The sequence below is a fragment of the Arachis duranensis genome, chromosome 4, assembly GCF_000817695.3.
Source record: "Arachis duranensis cultivar V14167 chromosome 4, aradu.V14167.gnm2.J7QH, whole genome shotgun sequence".
NCBI classification, from domain to species: domain Eukaryota; kingdom Viridiplantae; phylum Streptophyta; class Magnoliopsida; order Fabales; family Fabaceae; genus Arachis; species Arachis duranensis.
The window spans coordinates 93,757,076-93,771,776 of NC_029775.3; the positions used below are offsets into that span (position 1 = coordinate 93,757,076).

General features: G+C 40.4%; 1 protein-coding gene and 1 non-coding gene across 2 annotated transcripts; one reads left to right on the forward strand and one right to left on the reverse strand.

Moving 5' to 3' along the window:
• The first annotated feature begins 9,458 nt into the window (after positions 1-9,458).
• Positions 9,459-9,566, forward strand: LOC127747158 (small nucleolar RNA R71). Its single transcript, XR_008008962.1, has one exon. It is a non-coding gene; the product is annotated as a small nucleolar RNA R71 (small nucleolar RNA).
• Positions 9,567-12,615: 3,049 nt separating this feature from the next.
• LOC107484933 (uncharacterized) lies at positions 12,616-13,616 on the reverse strand. Its single transcript, XM_016105485.1, has 2 exons — positions 13,138-13,616; positions 12,616-13,051 (listed from the first exon to the last, which is right to left on the reverse strand). The coding sequence occupies exons 1-2, from the start codon at positions 13,614-13,616 to the stop codon at positions 12,616-12,618; spliced, it is 915 nt and encodes a 304-aa protein (XP_015960971.1).
• Positions 13,617-14,701: the final 1,085 nt, after the last annotated feature.

Below are 14,701 nucleotides of genomic sequence, written 5' to 3' on the forward strand. Positions count from 1 at the left end.
TTGTCAATGGCTACTTCCCATCCTCTCAGTGAAAACGTTCCTATGCTCTGTCACAGCACGGCTAGTCATCTGTCGGTTCTCAATCAGGTTGGAATAGAATCCATTGATTCTTTTGCGTCTGTCACTAACGCCCAGCCTTCAGGAGTTTGAAGCTCGTCACAGTCATTCAATCCCAGAATCCTACTCGGAATACCACAGACAAGGTTTAGAGTTTCCGGATTCTCATGAATGCCGCCATCAATCCGGCTTATACCACGAAGATTCTGATTAAGGAATCTAAGAGATACTCATTCAATCTGATGTAGAACGAAGGTGGTTGTCAGGCACACGTTCATAGATTGAGGAAGGTGATGAGTGTCACGGATCATCACCTTCTCCATAATTAAGCGCGAATGAACATCTTAGATAAGAACAAGCGTGTTTGAATGGAAAACAAAAGTAATTGTATTAATTCATTGAGACGCTGCAGAGCTCCTCACCCCCAACAATGGAGTTTAGAGACTCATGTCGTCAAAAAGTATGTAATTCAGATATGAAAATGTCATGAGGTACAAGATAAGTCTCTAAAAGTTGTTTAAATAGTAAACTAGTAACCTAGGTTTACAAAATATGAGTGCCTGGGCTGTTTTGGGCGTTCAACGCCAGGTTGTAACCTGTTTCTGGCGTTGAACTCCAACTTGTAACTTGTTTCTGGCGCTGGACGCCAGACTGCAACATAGAACTGGCGTTGAACGCCAGTTTACGTCGTCTATCTTCGCGCAAAGTATAGACTATTATATATTGCTGGAAAGCCCTGGATGTCTACTTTCCAACGCCGTTGAGAGCGCGTCAATTGGACTCCTGTAGCTCCAAAAATTCCATTCCGAGTGCAGGGAGGTCAGGATCCAACAGCATCAGCAGTCCTTTTGTCAGCCTAACTCAGATTTTTGCTCAACTCCCTCAATTTCAGCCAGAAAATATCTGAAATCATAGAAAAATACACGAACTCATAGTAAAGTCCAGAAATATAATTTTTGCCTAAAAACTAATAATATTCTACTAAAAACTAATTAAAACATACTAAAATCTACATGAAATTACCCCCAAAAAGCGTATAAAATATCCGCTCATCACAAAGGAAGAGGAAATCGGAGTAAGAATTCTCTGGATTTAGCTTGTGATCATTGTGGACATTTTCATCCATATGACTCTTGCAAGATTGGTTTAGGTGGTTGTTTCAAATATGGATTGCCTGGTCATATCGTGAGGGATTGCACTCGTGGGAAGAACCCGAATGCGAGTCAGAGTCGGCATCAAGGTTGAGTCTTTGCTGTGAATGCCAAGGATGCTTCCAAGGCAGATCCGTTGATGAGAGGTATTTGTTTAATTGGTGATAAGACTTTAATTGCATTATATGATACTGGAGCATCACATTCATTTATTTCGTTTGCTAAAGTTGAGGAACTAGGCTTGGAAGTGTCAGAGTTAGTATTTGATTTGCATGTACACACTCTGCATCAGACAGTTATGACTAGGTCAGGGTGTAGGCAAGTAGGTTTCAAGCTTGAGGGTAGAGACTTTGTGCATGACTTAATTTGTTTGCCAATTATTGGATTTGAGATGATTTTGGGGTTTGATTGGTTGTCGAAGAATCGGGTTTTGTTGGATTGTTTTGAACGGTCAATTCAGTTTATGCCGGAAGGAGAAAATGGAGCAGTGGTAGCTGCGGGGTATTACCTGAACTCTGTAATGGTACATTGTAGTGGGGAAGAGTGTCAAGGTTATATCCTATTGGCTGCTAATGCATTGAGTGATGCCCAGAACTTAGATCAGATATCGGTGGTTAGAGATTTTCCGGAGTAGTTCCCAGAAGATATCCCTGAATTCCTACCTCAAAGGGAGATTGAGTTTGCGATTGAATTGGTGCTAAGAGCCGAACCAGTGTCGATTGCGCCGTATAGAATGGCTCCGATAGAGCTGGCAGAATTAAAGACTCAGTTGGAAGAGCTTCTGAACAAGAGGTTCATTCGACCGAGTGTATCTCCGTGGGGAGCGCCAGTTTTATTGGTAAAGAAGAAGGATGGAGGAATGCGATTGTGAATGGATTATCGACAGTTAAACAAAGTGACGGTAAAGAACAGGTACCCGCTACCAAGGATAAATGACTTGATGGATCAACTGCAAGGAGCTAGAGTATTTTCCAAGATTAATTTGAGATCAGGTTACCATCAGATAAGGGTGAAAGAGGATGATATCCCTAAGACAGCATTTAGGACACGCTATGGACACTACGAGTTTGCGGTGATGTCCTTTGGGTTAACGAATGCACCTGCTATTTTCATGGATTATATGAACAGAGTATTTCGTCCCTTTTTGGACAAATTTGTGGTGGTTTTCATAGACGATATCTTAGTTTATTCTAAGACAGCAAAGGAGCATGAGGAACACTTGAGGATTGAGTTGCAAATTTTAAAGGAGCGGAAGTTGTATGCTAAATTGTCCAAGTGTGGGTTCTGGAAGGGGGAAGTAAAGTTCTTAGGTCATGTGGTGAGCAAAAGAGGAATAGCAATGAACCCTTCTAAGGTAGAAGCGATGATGGAATGGGAAAGACCAACGACAGTGACGGAAGTTAGGAGTTTCTTCGGCTTAGCCGGATATTACAAGAGACTTATTGAAGGATTTTCTTGGATTGCACTACCAATGACTAAGTTGACAAGGAAGGAAGTGCCTTTTGTGTGGACATCGGAGTGTGAAGAGAGTTTTCAAACTTTGAAGCAAAAGTTAACTTCAGCACCTATTTTGATTTTGCCAGAACCACATGAACCGTTTGAAGTGTATTGTGTTACGTCACTGAAGGGTTTAGGATACGTGTTGATACAACACCGGAATGTGGTGGCTTACTGGTGCACGAAATTGTGATCTCAATGGCGCCAACAACTTGGTACGCACAATTGTAATCTCAACTCTTTTTCACAACTTCGCACAACTAACCAGCAAGTGCACTGGGTCGTCCAAGTAATAAACCTTACGTGAGTAAGGGTCGATCCCACGGAGATTGTCGGCTTGAAGCAAGCTATGGTCATCTTGTAAATCTCAGTCAAGCGGATTCAAATGGTTATGGGATTTTGATAATTAAAAGATAAATAAAACATAAAATAAAGATAGAGATACTTATGTAATTCATTGGTGGGAATTTCAGATAAGCGTATGGAGATGCGTTATTCCTTCTGAATCTCTACTTTCCTACCGTCTTCATTCAATCATTCATATTCCTTTCCATAGTAAGTTGTATGTTGGGGATCACTATTGTCAATGGCTACCTCCCGTCCTCTTAGTGAAAATGGTCCAACTATGGGTTACGTAAGGCTAATCATCTCTCAGTTCTCACTTGTGTTGGAATAGGATCCAGTGATCCTTTTGCGTCTGTCACTACGCCCAATAATCATGAGTTTGAAGCTCGTCACAGTCATCCCATCCTAGATCCTACTCGGAATACCACAGACAAGGTTTAGACTTTTCGGATCTCAGAAATGCTGCCAATTGTTTCTAGCTTATACCACGAAGACTCTGATCTCAAGGAATTGAAGGCTCTGTTGTCAGGAGAGGCAATCAAACGCATGGACCAGGAATCCAAGAGATATGCATTCAAGCTTGTTTTCATGTAGAATGGAAGTGTTTGTCAGGCACGCATTCATAAGTTGAGAATGGTGATGAGTGTCACATAATCATCACATTCATCATGTTCTTGTGTGCGAATGAATATCTTGGAATCAGAATAAGCTTGAATTGAATAGAAGAACAATAGTACTTTACATTAATACTCGAGGAACAGCAGAGCCCCACACCTTTATCTATGGTGTGTAGAAACTCCACCGTTGAAAATACATAAGTGATGAAGGTCCAGACATGGCTGAATGGCCACCCCCATAAAAGTCTAAGATAGCATAAAACTGATCAAAGATGTCTAATACAATAGTAAAAGGTCCTATTTATACTAGACTAGTTACTATGGTTTACAGAAATAAGTAAATGATGTAGAAATCCACTTCCGGGCCCACTTGGTGTGTCCTTGGGCTGAGCATTGAAGCTTTCATGTATAGAGACTTTTCTTGGAGTTAAACGCCAATTTTTATGCCAGTTTGGGCGTTTAACTATTGCTTCTATCCTGTTTCTGTTGTTTAACGCTAGAATATGGCAGGAAGTTGGGGTTTGAACGCCAGTTTGCATCATCAAAACTCGAGCAAAGTATGAACTATTATATATTTCTGGAAAGCCCTGGATGTCTACTTTCCAACGCAATTAAGAGCGCGCCATTTGGGTTTCTATAGCCTCAAAAAATCTATTTTGAGTGCAGGGAGGTCAGAATCTAACAGCATCAGCAGTCCTTTTTCAGCCTCTGAATCAGATTTTTGCTCAGGTCCCTCAATTTCAGCCAGAAAATACCTGAAATAATAGAAAAACACACAAACTCATAGTAAAATCCAGAAATGTGAATTTTGCTTAAAAACTAATAAAAATATACTAAAAAGTAGCTAGATTCTACTAAAAACTATCTAAAAACAATACCAAAAAACGTATAAATTATCCGCTCATCACAACACCAAACTTAAATTGTTGCTTGTCTTCAAACAAATGAAAATAAAATAGGATAAAAAGAAGAGAATATACAATGAATCTTACAACATCAATGAAACTTAGTCCTAATTAGATGAGCGGGGCTAGTAGCTTTTTGCTTCTGAACAGTTTTGGCATCTCACTTTATCCTTTGAAATTCAGAATGATTGGCATCTATAGGAACTCAGAATTTTAGATAGTGTTATTAATTCTCCTAGTTCAGTATGTTGATTCTTGAACACAATTACTTTATGAGTCTTGGCCGTGATCCTAAGCACTTTGTTTTCCAGTATTACCACCGGATACATAATTCCACAGACACATAACTGGGTGAACCTTTTCAGATTGTGACTTAGCTTTGCTGAAGTCCCCAGTTAGAGGTGTCCAGAGTTCTTAAGCATACTCTTTTTGCTTTGGATCATGACTTTAACCACTCAGTCTCAAGCTTTTCACTTGGACCTTCATGACACAAGCACATGGTTAGGGACAACTTGATTTAGCCGATTAGGCCAGGATTTTATTCCTTTAGGCCCTCCTATCCATTAATGCTCTAAGCCTTGGATCCTTTTTACCCTTGCCTTTTGGTTTAAAGGGCTATTGGCTTTTTCTGTTTGCTTTTTCTTTTTCTTTCTTTTTTTTTCGCCACCCTTTTTTTCGCTACTTTTTTTTTCTTTTTCACTGCTTTTTCTTGCTTCAAGAATCAATTTCATGATTTTTCAGATTATCAATAACATTTCTATTTGTTCATCATTCTTTCAAGAGCCAAAAATTTTAACATTCATAAACTTCACTATAAAAAATATGCACTGTTCAAGCATTCATTTAGAAAACAAAAAGTATTCCCACCACATCAAAATAATTTAACTAATTTCAAGAACTTCTTGTTCTTTTGTAATTAGGCACATTTTTTTTTATTTAAGAGAGGTGAAGGATTCATGGAATTATTCATAGCTTTAAGGCACAGACATTAGACACTAATGATCATATAGTGAAGACACAAACATAGCTAACACCTAAAGCATCAAATTCGAAAAACAAAAAAATAAGAACAAGAAAATTAAAGAACGGGTCTACCTTAGTGATGGCGGCTAGTTCTTCCTCTTGAAGATCCAATGGAACACCTGAGCTCCTCTCTGTCTCTTCATTGCCTTTGTTGCTCCTCCCTTATAGCTCTTTGATCTTCTCTAATCTCATGGAGAATGATGGAGTGCTCTTGGTGCTCCACCCTTAATTGGTCCATATTGTAACTCAAGCCTTCCAAAGAGGTGTTGAGTTGCTCCCAATAATTATGTGGAGGAAAATGCATCCCTTGAGGCATCTCAGGGATTTCTTGATGAGGAATTTCCTCATGCTCTTGTTGAGGTCCATGAGTGGGCTCTCTTGTTTGCTCCATCCTTTTCTTAGTGATGGGCTTGTCCTCTTCAATGAAGATGTCTCCTTCTATGTCAATTCCAGCCGAATTGCATAGGTGACAAATGAGATGAGGAAAGGCTAACCTTGTCAAATTGGAGGACTTGTCAGCTACCTTGTAGAGTTCTAGAGGTATGATCTCATGAACTTCCACTTCCTCCTCAATCATGATATTATAGATCATGATGACCTAATCTACAGTCACTTCAGATCGGTTGCTAGTAGGAATGATGGAGCGTTGGATGAATTCCAACCATCCTCTAGCCACAGGCTTAAGGTCTTGTCTTCTCAATTGAACTGGCTTGCCTCTTGAGTCTCTTTTCCATTGAGCTCCTTCCACACATATGTCCATAAGGACTTGGTCCAACCTTTGATCAAAGTTGACCCTTCTAGTGTAGGGGCGTGCGTTTTCTTGCATCATTGGCAAGTTAAACGCCAACCTTACATTTTCCGGACTGAAATCTAAGTATTTCTCCCAAACCATTGTAAGCCAATTCTTTGGATTCGGGTTCATACTTTGATCATGGTTCCTAGTGATCCATGCATTGGCATAGAACTCTTGAACCATTAAGATTATGACTTGTTGAATGGGGTTGGTGAGAACTTCCCAACCTCTTCTTCGGATCTTATGTCGGATCTCCAGAAACTCATTCTTCTTGAGCATGAAAGGAACCTCAGGGATCACTTTCTTCTTGGCCCCAACTTCATAGAAGTGGTCTTGATGGACCTTTGAGATGAATCTATCCATCTCCCATGAGTCAAAGTTGGAAGCAACTGCCTTCCCTTTCCTCTTTCTAAAGGTTTCTCTGGCCTTAGGTGCCATAAATGGTTATAGAAAAACAAAAAACAATGCTTTTACCACACCAAACTTGAAACCTTTGCTCGTCCTCGAGCAAAAGAAGAAAGAAAGAAGGGGAAGAAGAAGAAAATAGAGGAGATGGGGGGAGAGATAGGTTTAGCCAAGGGGTATGATAGGATTTGTGATGTATGAAAATGAAGGAGTGAAGAGGGGTATTTATGGGGAAAGAGAGGGAGAGTGGCCGAATGGAATTGGGTGTGTTTGGGAGGAAAAAGTGTTTGAATTTGAAAGTGAGGCAGGTGGGGTTTTTGGAGAAGAGGGATGGAGGTGATTGGTGAAGAGAATATAGGGAAGAGAATAGGATTTGATAGGTGAGTGGTGTTTTGGGTAGAGTGTTATAGAGATGTGTGAGGTGGAGAGAGAGAGGTGAGGTAGGTGAGGATCCTGTGGGGTCCACAGTTCCTGAGGGGTCAAGGACTTCTCATCCCTACTCCATCTAGGCGTGCAAAAATGCCCTTAGAGTGCAATTCTGGCGTTTAACGCTAGACTGCTACTTGTTTCTGGCGTTAAATACTAACTTTTATACCTTTCCTGGCATTTAACGCCAAGTTGTTGCTTGTTTCTGGCATTTAATGCCAACTTGGTGCTCTGTTCTGGCGTTAAACACCAGTCTGGTGCCCATTTCTGGTGTTAAACACCCAGAATGGTGCCAGACTGGGCGTTTAACGCCAATTCTGCTACTCTTACTGGCGTTTAAATGCCAGTAAGCTTATCCTCCATGGGGTGCTCTTTTTAATGCTATTTTTTAATTTACTTTATTTTTGCCGTTGTTTTTGTGACTCCACATGATCATCAACCTAAAGAAAACATAAAATAACATAGATAAATAAAAATTGGGTTGCCTCCCAATAAGCACTTCTTTAATGTCAATAGCTTGATAGTGGGCTCTCATGGAGCCTCACAGATAATCAGAGCATGGTTGTGGCCTCTCAACACCAAACTTAGAGTTTGGTTGTGGCCTCTCAACACCAAACTTAGAGTTTGGTTATGGCCTCCCAACACCAAACTTAGAGTTTGAATGTGGGGGCTTTATTTGACTCTGTATTGAGAGAAGTTTTTCATGCTTCCTCTCCATGTGTACAAAAGGAGAACCTTGAGTCTTGAATACGATGTAGTCCTCATTCAATTGAAGGACCAACTCTCCTCTATCAACATCAATCACAGCTCTTGCTGTGGCTAGGAAAGGTCTGCCAAGGATGATGGATTCATCCTCATCTTTCCCAGTGTCTAGGATTATGAAATCAGTAGGGATGTAAAGGCCTTCAACCTTCACTAGCACATCCTCTACTAGTCCATAAGCCTGTTTCATGGATTTGTCTGCCATCTCTAGTGAGATTCTTGCAGCTTGTACCTCAAAGATTTCCAATTTCTCCATTACAGAGAGTGGCATGAGGTTTATGCCTGACCCCAGGTGACACAGAGCCTTCTCAAAGGTCATGGTGCCTACGATACAGGGTATTAAGAATTTTATGGGATCCGATTTCTTTTGAGGTAATGTTTGCCTAATCAAGTTATTCAGTTCATTGGTGAGCAAGGGGGGTTCATCCTCCCAAGTCTCATTACCAAATAACTTGGCATTCAGCTTCATGATTGCTCCAAGGTACTTAGCAACTTGCTCTTCAGTAATATCTTCATCCTCTTCAGAGGAAGAATACTCATTAGAGCTCATGAATGGCAGAAGTAGGTTCAATAGAATCTCTATGGTCTCTATATGAGTCTCAGATTCCCTTGGTTCCTCAATAGGGAACTCTTTTTTGTCCAGAGGACGTCCCATGAGGTCTTCCTCACTGGGATTCACGTCCTCCTCCTCCTCTGTGCATTCGGCCATTTTGGTTTTGTTGATGGCCTTGCACTCTCTTTTTGGGTTCTCTTCTGTATTGCTTGGGAGAGTACTAGAAGGAGTTTCAGTAACTCTTTTACTCAGATGACCTACTTGTGCCTCCAAATTTCTGATAGAGGACCGTGCATCATTCATAAAAATGAGAGTGGTCTTGGATAACTCAGAGACTGTGGTTGCTAAGCTAGAGAGACTCTGCTCAGAATTCTCTATCTAGTGCTGAGAAGATGATGGAAAAGGCTTGCTATTGCTAAACATATTTCTTCCAACATTATTGTTATTGAAGCCTTGTTGAGGCTTCTGTTGATCCTTCCATGAGAAATTTGGGTGATTCCTCCATGAAGAATTGTAGGTGTTTCCATAGGGTTCTCCCATGTAATTCACCTCTTCTATCGCAGGATTCTCAAGGTTATAAGCTTCTCCTTCAGAGGAGGCTTCTTTAGCACTGCCAGATGCAGCTTGCAATCCAATCAGATTCTGAGAAATCATATTGACTTGCTGAGTCAATATTTTGTTCTGAGCCAATATCGCATTCAGAGTATCAATCTCAAGAACTCCTTTTTTCTGAGTTGTCCCATTATTCACAGGATTTCTTTCAGAAGTGTACATGAACTTGTTATTTGCAACCATTTCAATGAGTTCCTGGGCTTCTACAGGCATTTTCTTCAGATAAATAGATCTACCTGCAGAATGGTCCAATGACATCTTGGATAACTCAAACAGACCATCATAGAATGTATCTATAATGCTCCATTCTGAAAGCTTGTCAGAAGGACACCTTCTGATCAATTGCTTATATCTTTCTCAAGCTTCATAGAGGGATTCACCTTCCTTCTGTTTGAAAGTTTGAACTTCCACTCTAAGCTTACTCATCTTTTGAGGTGGAAAGAATTTAGCTAAGAAGGCATTAACCAGCTTTTCCCAAGAGTTCAGGCTGTCTCTAGGTTGTGAGTTCAACCATATACTAGCTCTGTCTCTTACAACAAAAGGGAAAAGAATAAGTCTGTAGACCTCGGGATCAACTCTATTGGTCTTAACAGTGTCACAGATTTGTAAAAATTCAGCCAAGAACTGATGAGGATCTTCCAATGGAAGTCCATGAAACTTACAATTCTGTTGCATCAGAGAAACTAATTGAGGCTTAAGCTCAAAGTTGTTTGCTCTGATGGCAGGAATAGAGATGCTTCTCCTATAGAGGTCGGGAGTAGGTGCAGTAAAGTCACCAAGCACCTTCCTTGCATTGTTGGCATTGTTGTTATTTTCGGCTGTCATGTCTTCTTCTTTTTTAAAAAATTTCTATCAGGTCCTCTCCAGAGAGTTGTGCTTTAGCTTCTCTTAACTTCCTCTTCAGAGTCCTTTCAGGTTCAGGATCAGCTTCAACAAGAATTCCTTTATCTTTGTTCCTACTCATATGAAAGAGAAGAAAATAAAGAAAGTATGGAATCCTCTATGTCACAGTACAGAGATTCCTTGATATGTCAGAGGAAAAGAAGAATAGAAGGATGAGGTAGATAAAGAAGAATTCGAACTTATAGAGAGAGAGGGGGGTCTGAATTATCAAAGGAGGATAAGTATTAGTGATTAAATAGAAAAAGATGGGAGAGAGAAGAAATTTGAATATTAAAATTAAAATAATTAGTTAATTAAAAAGATTTTTTTGAAAAAGTGGTTAGTGATTTTTGAAAATTGTAAGTGAAAAAGTGGTTAAGTGGTTTTGAAAAAGATAGGAGGTAATAAATTTTGAAAAGATAAGAAGTTAGAAAGAGATTTTGAAATTAGAATTTGAAAAATATATGATTGAGAAAAAGATTTGATTGAAAAAGATATGATTTTAAAAAGATATGATTGAAAAACAATTAAAAAGATTTTATTTTTAAAATTGATGACTTGACTAACAAGAAATTAAAAGATAAGATTCTAAAATTCAAATATTGAACCTTTCTTAACAAGAAAGTAACAAACTTGAAATTTTTGAATCACAACATTAATTGTTAGCAAGGATTTTTGAAAATATTAAAAGAAAAATGAAAAAGATTGAATTTTGAAAAAGATATGATTGATAAGAGAGGATATGAAAAAGATAAGATTTTGAAAAATTAGTTTTAAAGCTTGAAAAATTGAAAAAGATTTGAATTGAAAACAAAATTATCTCCTTGGTGCTATGCTGGCGTTAAACGCCCAGAATGGTATCCATTCTGGCGTTTAACGCCCACTTGGCTACCTCCTTGGGCGTTAAACACCAGAAATCCTTCTACTTTGGGTGTTTTGAACGCATCATCTGAAACTCTAGAATTCATTCTTAAAAATTCTGAAGAACAAAATAAAAAGAAAAATACCTAATCTAAGCAACAAGATGAACCGTCAGTTGTCCAAACTCGAACAATCCCCGGCAACGGCACCAAAATCATGGTACACGGAATCGTGATTTTCAGACTTCTTCACAACTCCATGCAGCTGACCAGCAAGTGCACTGGGTCGTCCAAGTAATACCTTACGTGAGTAAGGGTCGATCCCATGGAGATTGTCGGCTTGAAGCAAGCTATGGTCACCTTGTAAATCTTAGTCAGGCAGATTCAAATAGTTATGGGGTTTTGATAATTAAAAGATGAATAAAACATAAAATAAGATAGAGATACTTATGTAATACATTGGTGGGAATTTCAGATAAGCGTATGGAGATGCTTTGTTCCTCCTGAATCTCTGCTTTCCTACTGCCTTCATCCAGTCATGCGTACTCCTTTCCATGGCAAGCTGTATGTTGGGGGATCGCTGTTGTCAATAGCTACCGTCCGTCCTCTCAGTGAAAATGGTCCGGCTACAGGTTACGTAGGGCTAATCATCTGTCGGTTCTCGATCGTGTCGCAATAAGATCCATGATCCTTTTGCGCACTGTCACTGCGCCCAACACTCGCGAGTTTGAAGCTCGTCACAGTCATCCCATCCCAAATCCTACTCAGAATACCACAAACAAGGTTTATACTTTCCGGATCTCAAGAATGCTGGCAATTGATTCTAGCTTATACCACGAAGACTCTGATCTCACGGAATGGAAGGCTCTGTTCTCAGGAGAGGCAACCATGTGTCTTGAACCAGGAGGCCAAGAGATATGCATTCAAGCTTGTTTTCAGGTAGAACGAAAGTGGTTGTCAGGCATGCATTCATAAGTGAGAATGGTGATGAGTGTCACTTGATCATCACATTCACCATGTTGAAATGCGAATGGATATCTTAGAACAAGAATAAGCTTGAATTGAATAGAAAACAGTAGTAATTGCATTAATTCATGAGGAACAACAGAGCTCCACACCTTAATCTATGATGTGTAGAAACTCTACCATTGAAAATACATAAGAACAAGGTCTAGACATGGCCGAATGGCAAACAAACATTTAGAAAATGCACATGATAAATGTCTGTCCTATTGGTTGTGATATCACATTGTCGGTTCAACTACTAACCCGATACATCTCCATAGAGATGTTGCCCTTCGGAATCATCATATGGGAACCCCCGAGATATAGTACTCGGATCACTATCCAGGGTTTTGCGCCTGTACGCTCTAGATATCCGAAGGGATGCGAGCGGGATACTATTGCCACCGACCTCACATCTAAGTGCAAGCGGGATTAACCACCGTCCTTACGCCGTCGCCACTACCTCGACAGGCAGGATTAACCATCGTCACTGCCGGGCGCATAGCGTCTCATAATCTCAGTATACAAATGATACCTGTAAACTATTTCGGCATGTCCACTCTGATCGTTCTTCATTACTAGTCCGAAATCCTCAACTACCGCCACTAGAATCCTCTTTTCCCATGGTTTACCCCCAACTCAACTCTAAGCCCTTGTAATCCTAACGGCGACTTTGCAGAGATAGAACTAGGCTATCCTCAGATCCAAGCAATATAGAATATTCAAAGCACACTCTTACCACTCGTCGGAGGGTCCGACCCCGTCGTATCACGTGCATCCACGGTACACACACGGCCTGACTGTTGATTCTGAGCCTTATCTTGGTTACTCCCGCGGTGATAGTGCTTAGATATATGCCCAGGTTTCCCACAATTATAGCATCGACCATTTCCTTCCTCCTGATGAAACTGGGATTTGTTGCCCCTTCTGAATTTCCCTTGACCTTGCATATGCTGAGGAGTATGTCCATCTTTCTTGAAGTTCTGTTCCCTTGGTCCGAGATAATTATCGAGTTCCCTACTAGTATTCCCTCCAAGAGTGTTCCTTGATGAGGATACCGTCTTTGCATATTCTTCGACAACCCTCGCCTTGTCCACCAATTCAGAGAATCTCCTTATTTCCAATGGAGACATAACAAGTCTGACACTTCCCTCAGCCCTACTTCGTATTTGACACATTTCCATCCCTCATAAGACCCAGAAGTAGCCTGACTTATCCTCGAGAACCTACAGAGTTCCTCGAACTTGCTGGTGTATTCTGCTATAGTCATGGACCCTTGCTTTAGCTGTAAGAGCTCCAATTCTTTGGCCTCCCTTAACGACTCAAGAAAGTACTTCTTGTAGAAAGCTCCCTCGAATAACGCCCAGGTAATGTTCACGTTCTGTTGGTGTAGCAGTCGGCGCTCTCGTTGCCACCATTGCTGAACTTCTCCCACTAGTTGATAAGCCGCATGCTTTACGAACTGGTCATACCGTACATGTTGAGTCAGCAATGCACGCTCCACAGCTTGGAACCAATTGTCTGCTTCAATATGGTTTGTCGAACCATTGAAAACCGGCGGGCCATCTTTCTGAAAAGCAGCTAGAATTCTCGGAACGCCTCTCAAGCTGTCATCAGCACCTTCTCCATTTTCGTTTCCGCTTCCTGCCGGTTGGGCTAACCTCTGTACAGCTTGCAAAGACGCAGCAACATTCGCTTCCATGGTGTTTGCCAAAGTCGCCATCGCAACCATGAACTCGGCATGGTTATCAGCCAGTCACGCATCCCTACTCGCTCGTGAACGTGCTCGACCTAGTCCGCGAGTGGCCATTGGGTTTTCTGTCTACACCAAACAATCAATATCAAGGTGATCAGTCCCAATATCAAAAGCCTAGTGTTTCAATTACCCAAAATAGGCACTCACAAACAAGCATGCTATGAAATATCAAGTAAAATAGCATCAAATAAAAGACAGAGTATGTAATGAAGCACAATCGGTCCATTCCTCAGGCTCACAAGGACAAACCGCTCTAATACCACTAAATGTAACACCCCAATTAGTCTAAGCTTTACCTCGCGTCGTAAAGCAAAGATTAATCAAGGATTATGAAAGTTCTAAGCTCATACATATGATATATAGAAGGAATAATATTATCTAGAAGCCTGATGAAGGATATAGCTCAAAAATAGGATTTAAAAGCACAAAACGAACTAACAAAGTGTCTAACTTAATGCCAAAGAAATAGATGTGACTGATGAGCGGATAATTTATACGCTGTTTGGCATTATTTTTAGGTAGTTTTTAGTAAGTTCAAGCTACTTTTAGGGATGTTTTCATTATTTTTTATGTTAAATTCACATTTCTGGACTTTACTATGAGTTTGTGTGTTTTTCTGTGATTTTAGGTAATTTCTGGCAGAAATTGAGGGACTTGAGCAAAACTCTGAAAAAGGCTGACAAAAGGACTGCTGATGCTGTTGGAATCTGACCTCCCTGCACTCAAAATGGATTTTCTGGAGCTACAGAACTCCAAATGGAGCGCTCTCAATGGCTTTGAAAAGTAGACATCCAGAGCTTTCCAGAAATATATAATAATCCATACTTTATTCGGAAATTGACGACGTAACTTTGCGTTGAACGCCAAGTACATGCTGCTGTCTGGAGTTAAACGCCCAAAACACGTCATGATCCAGAGTTGAACGCCCAAAACACATTATAACTTGGAGTTCAACTCCAGGAAAAGCCTCAGCACGTGGATAGATCAAGCTCAGCCCAAGCATACACCAAGTGGGCCCCGAAAGTAGATTTAAGCATCAATTACTTACTCAT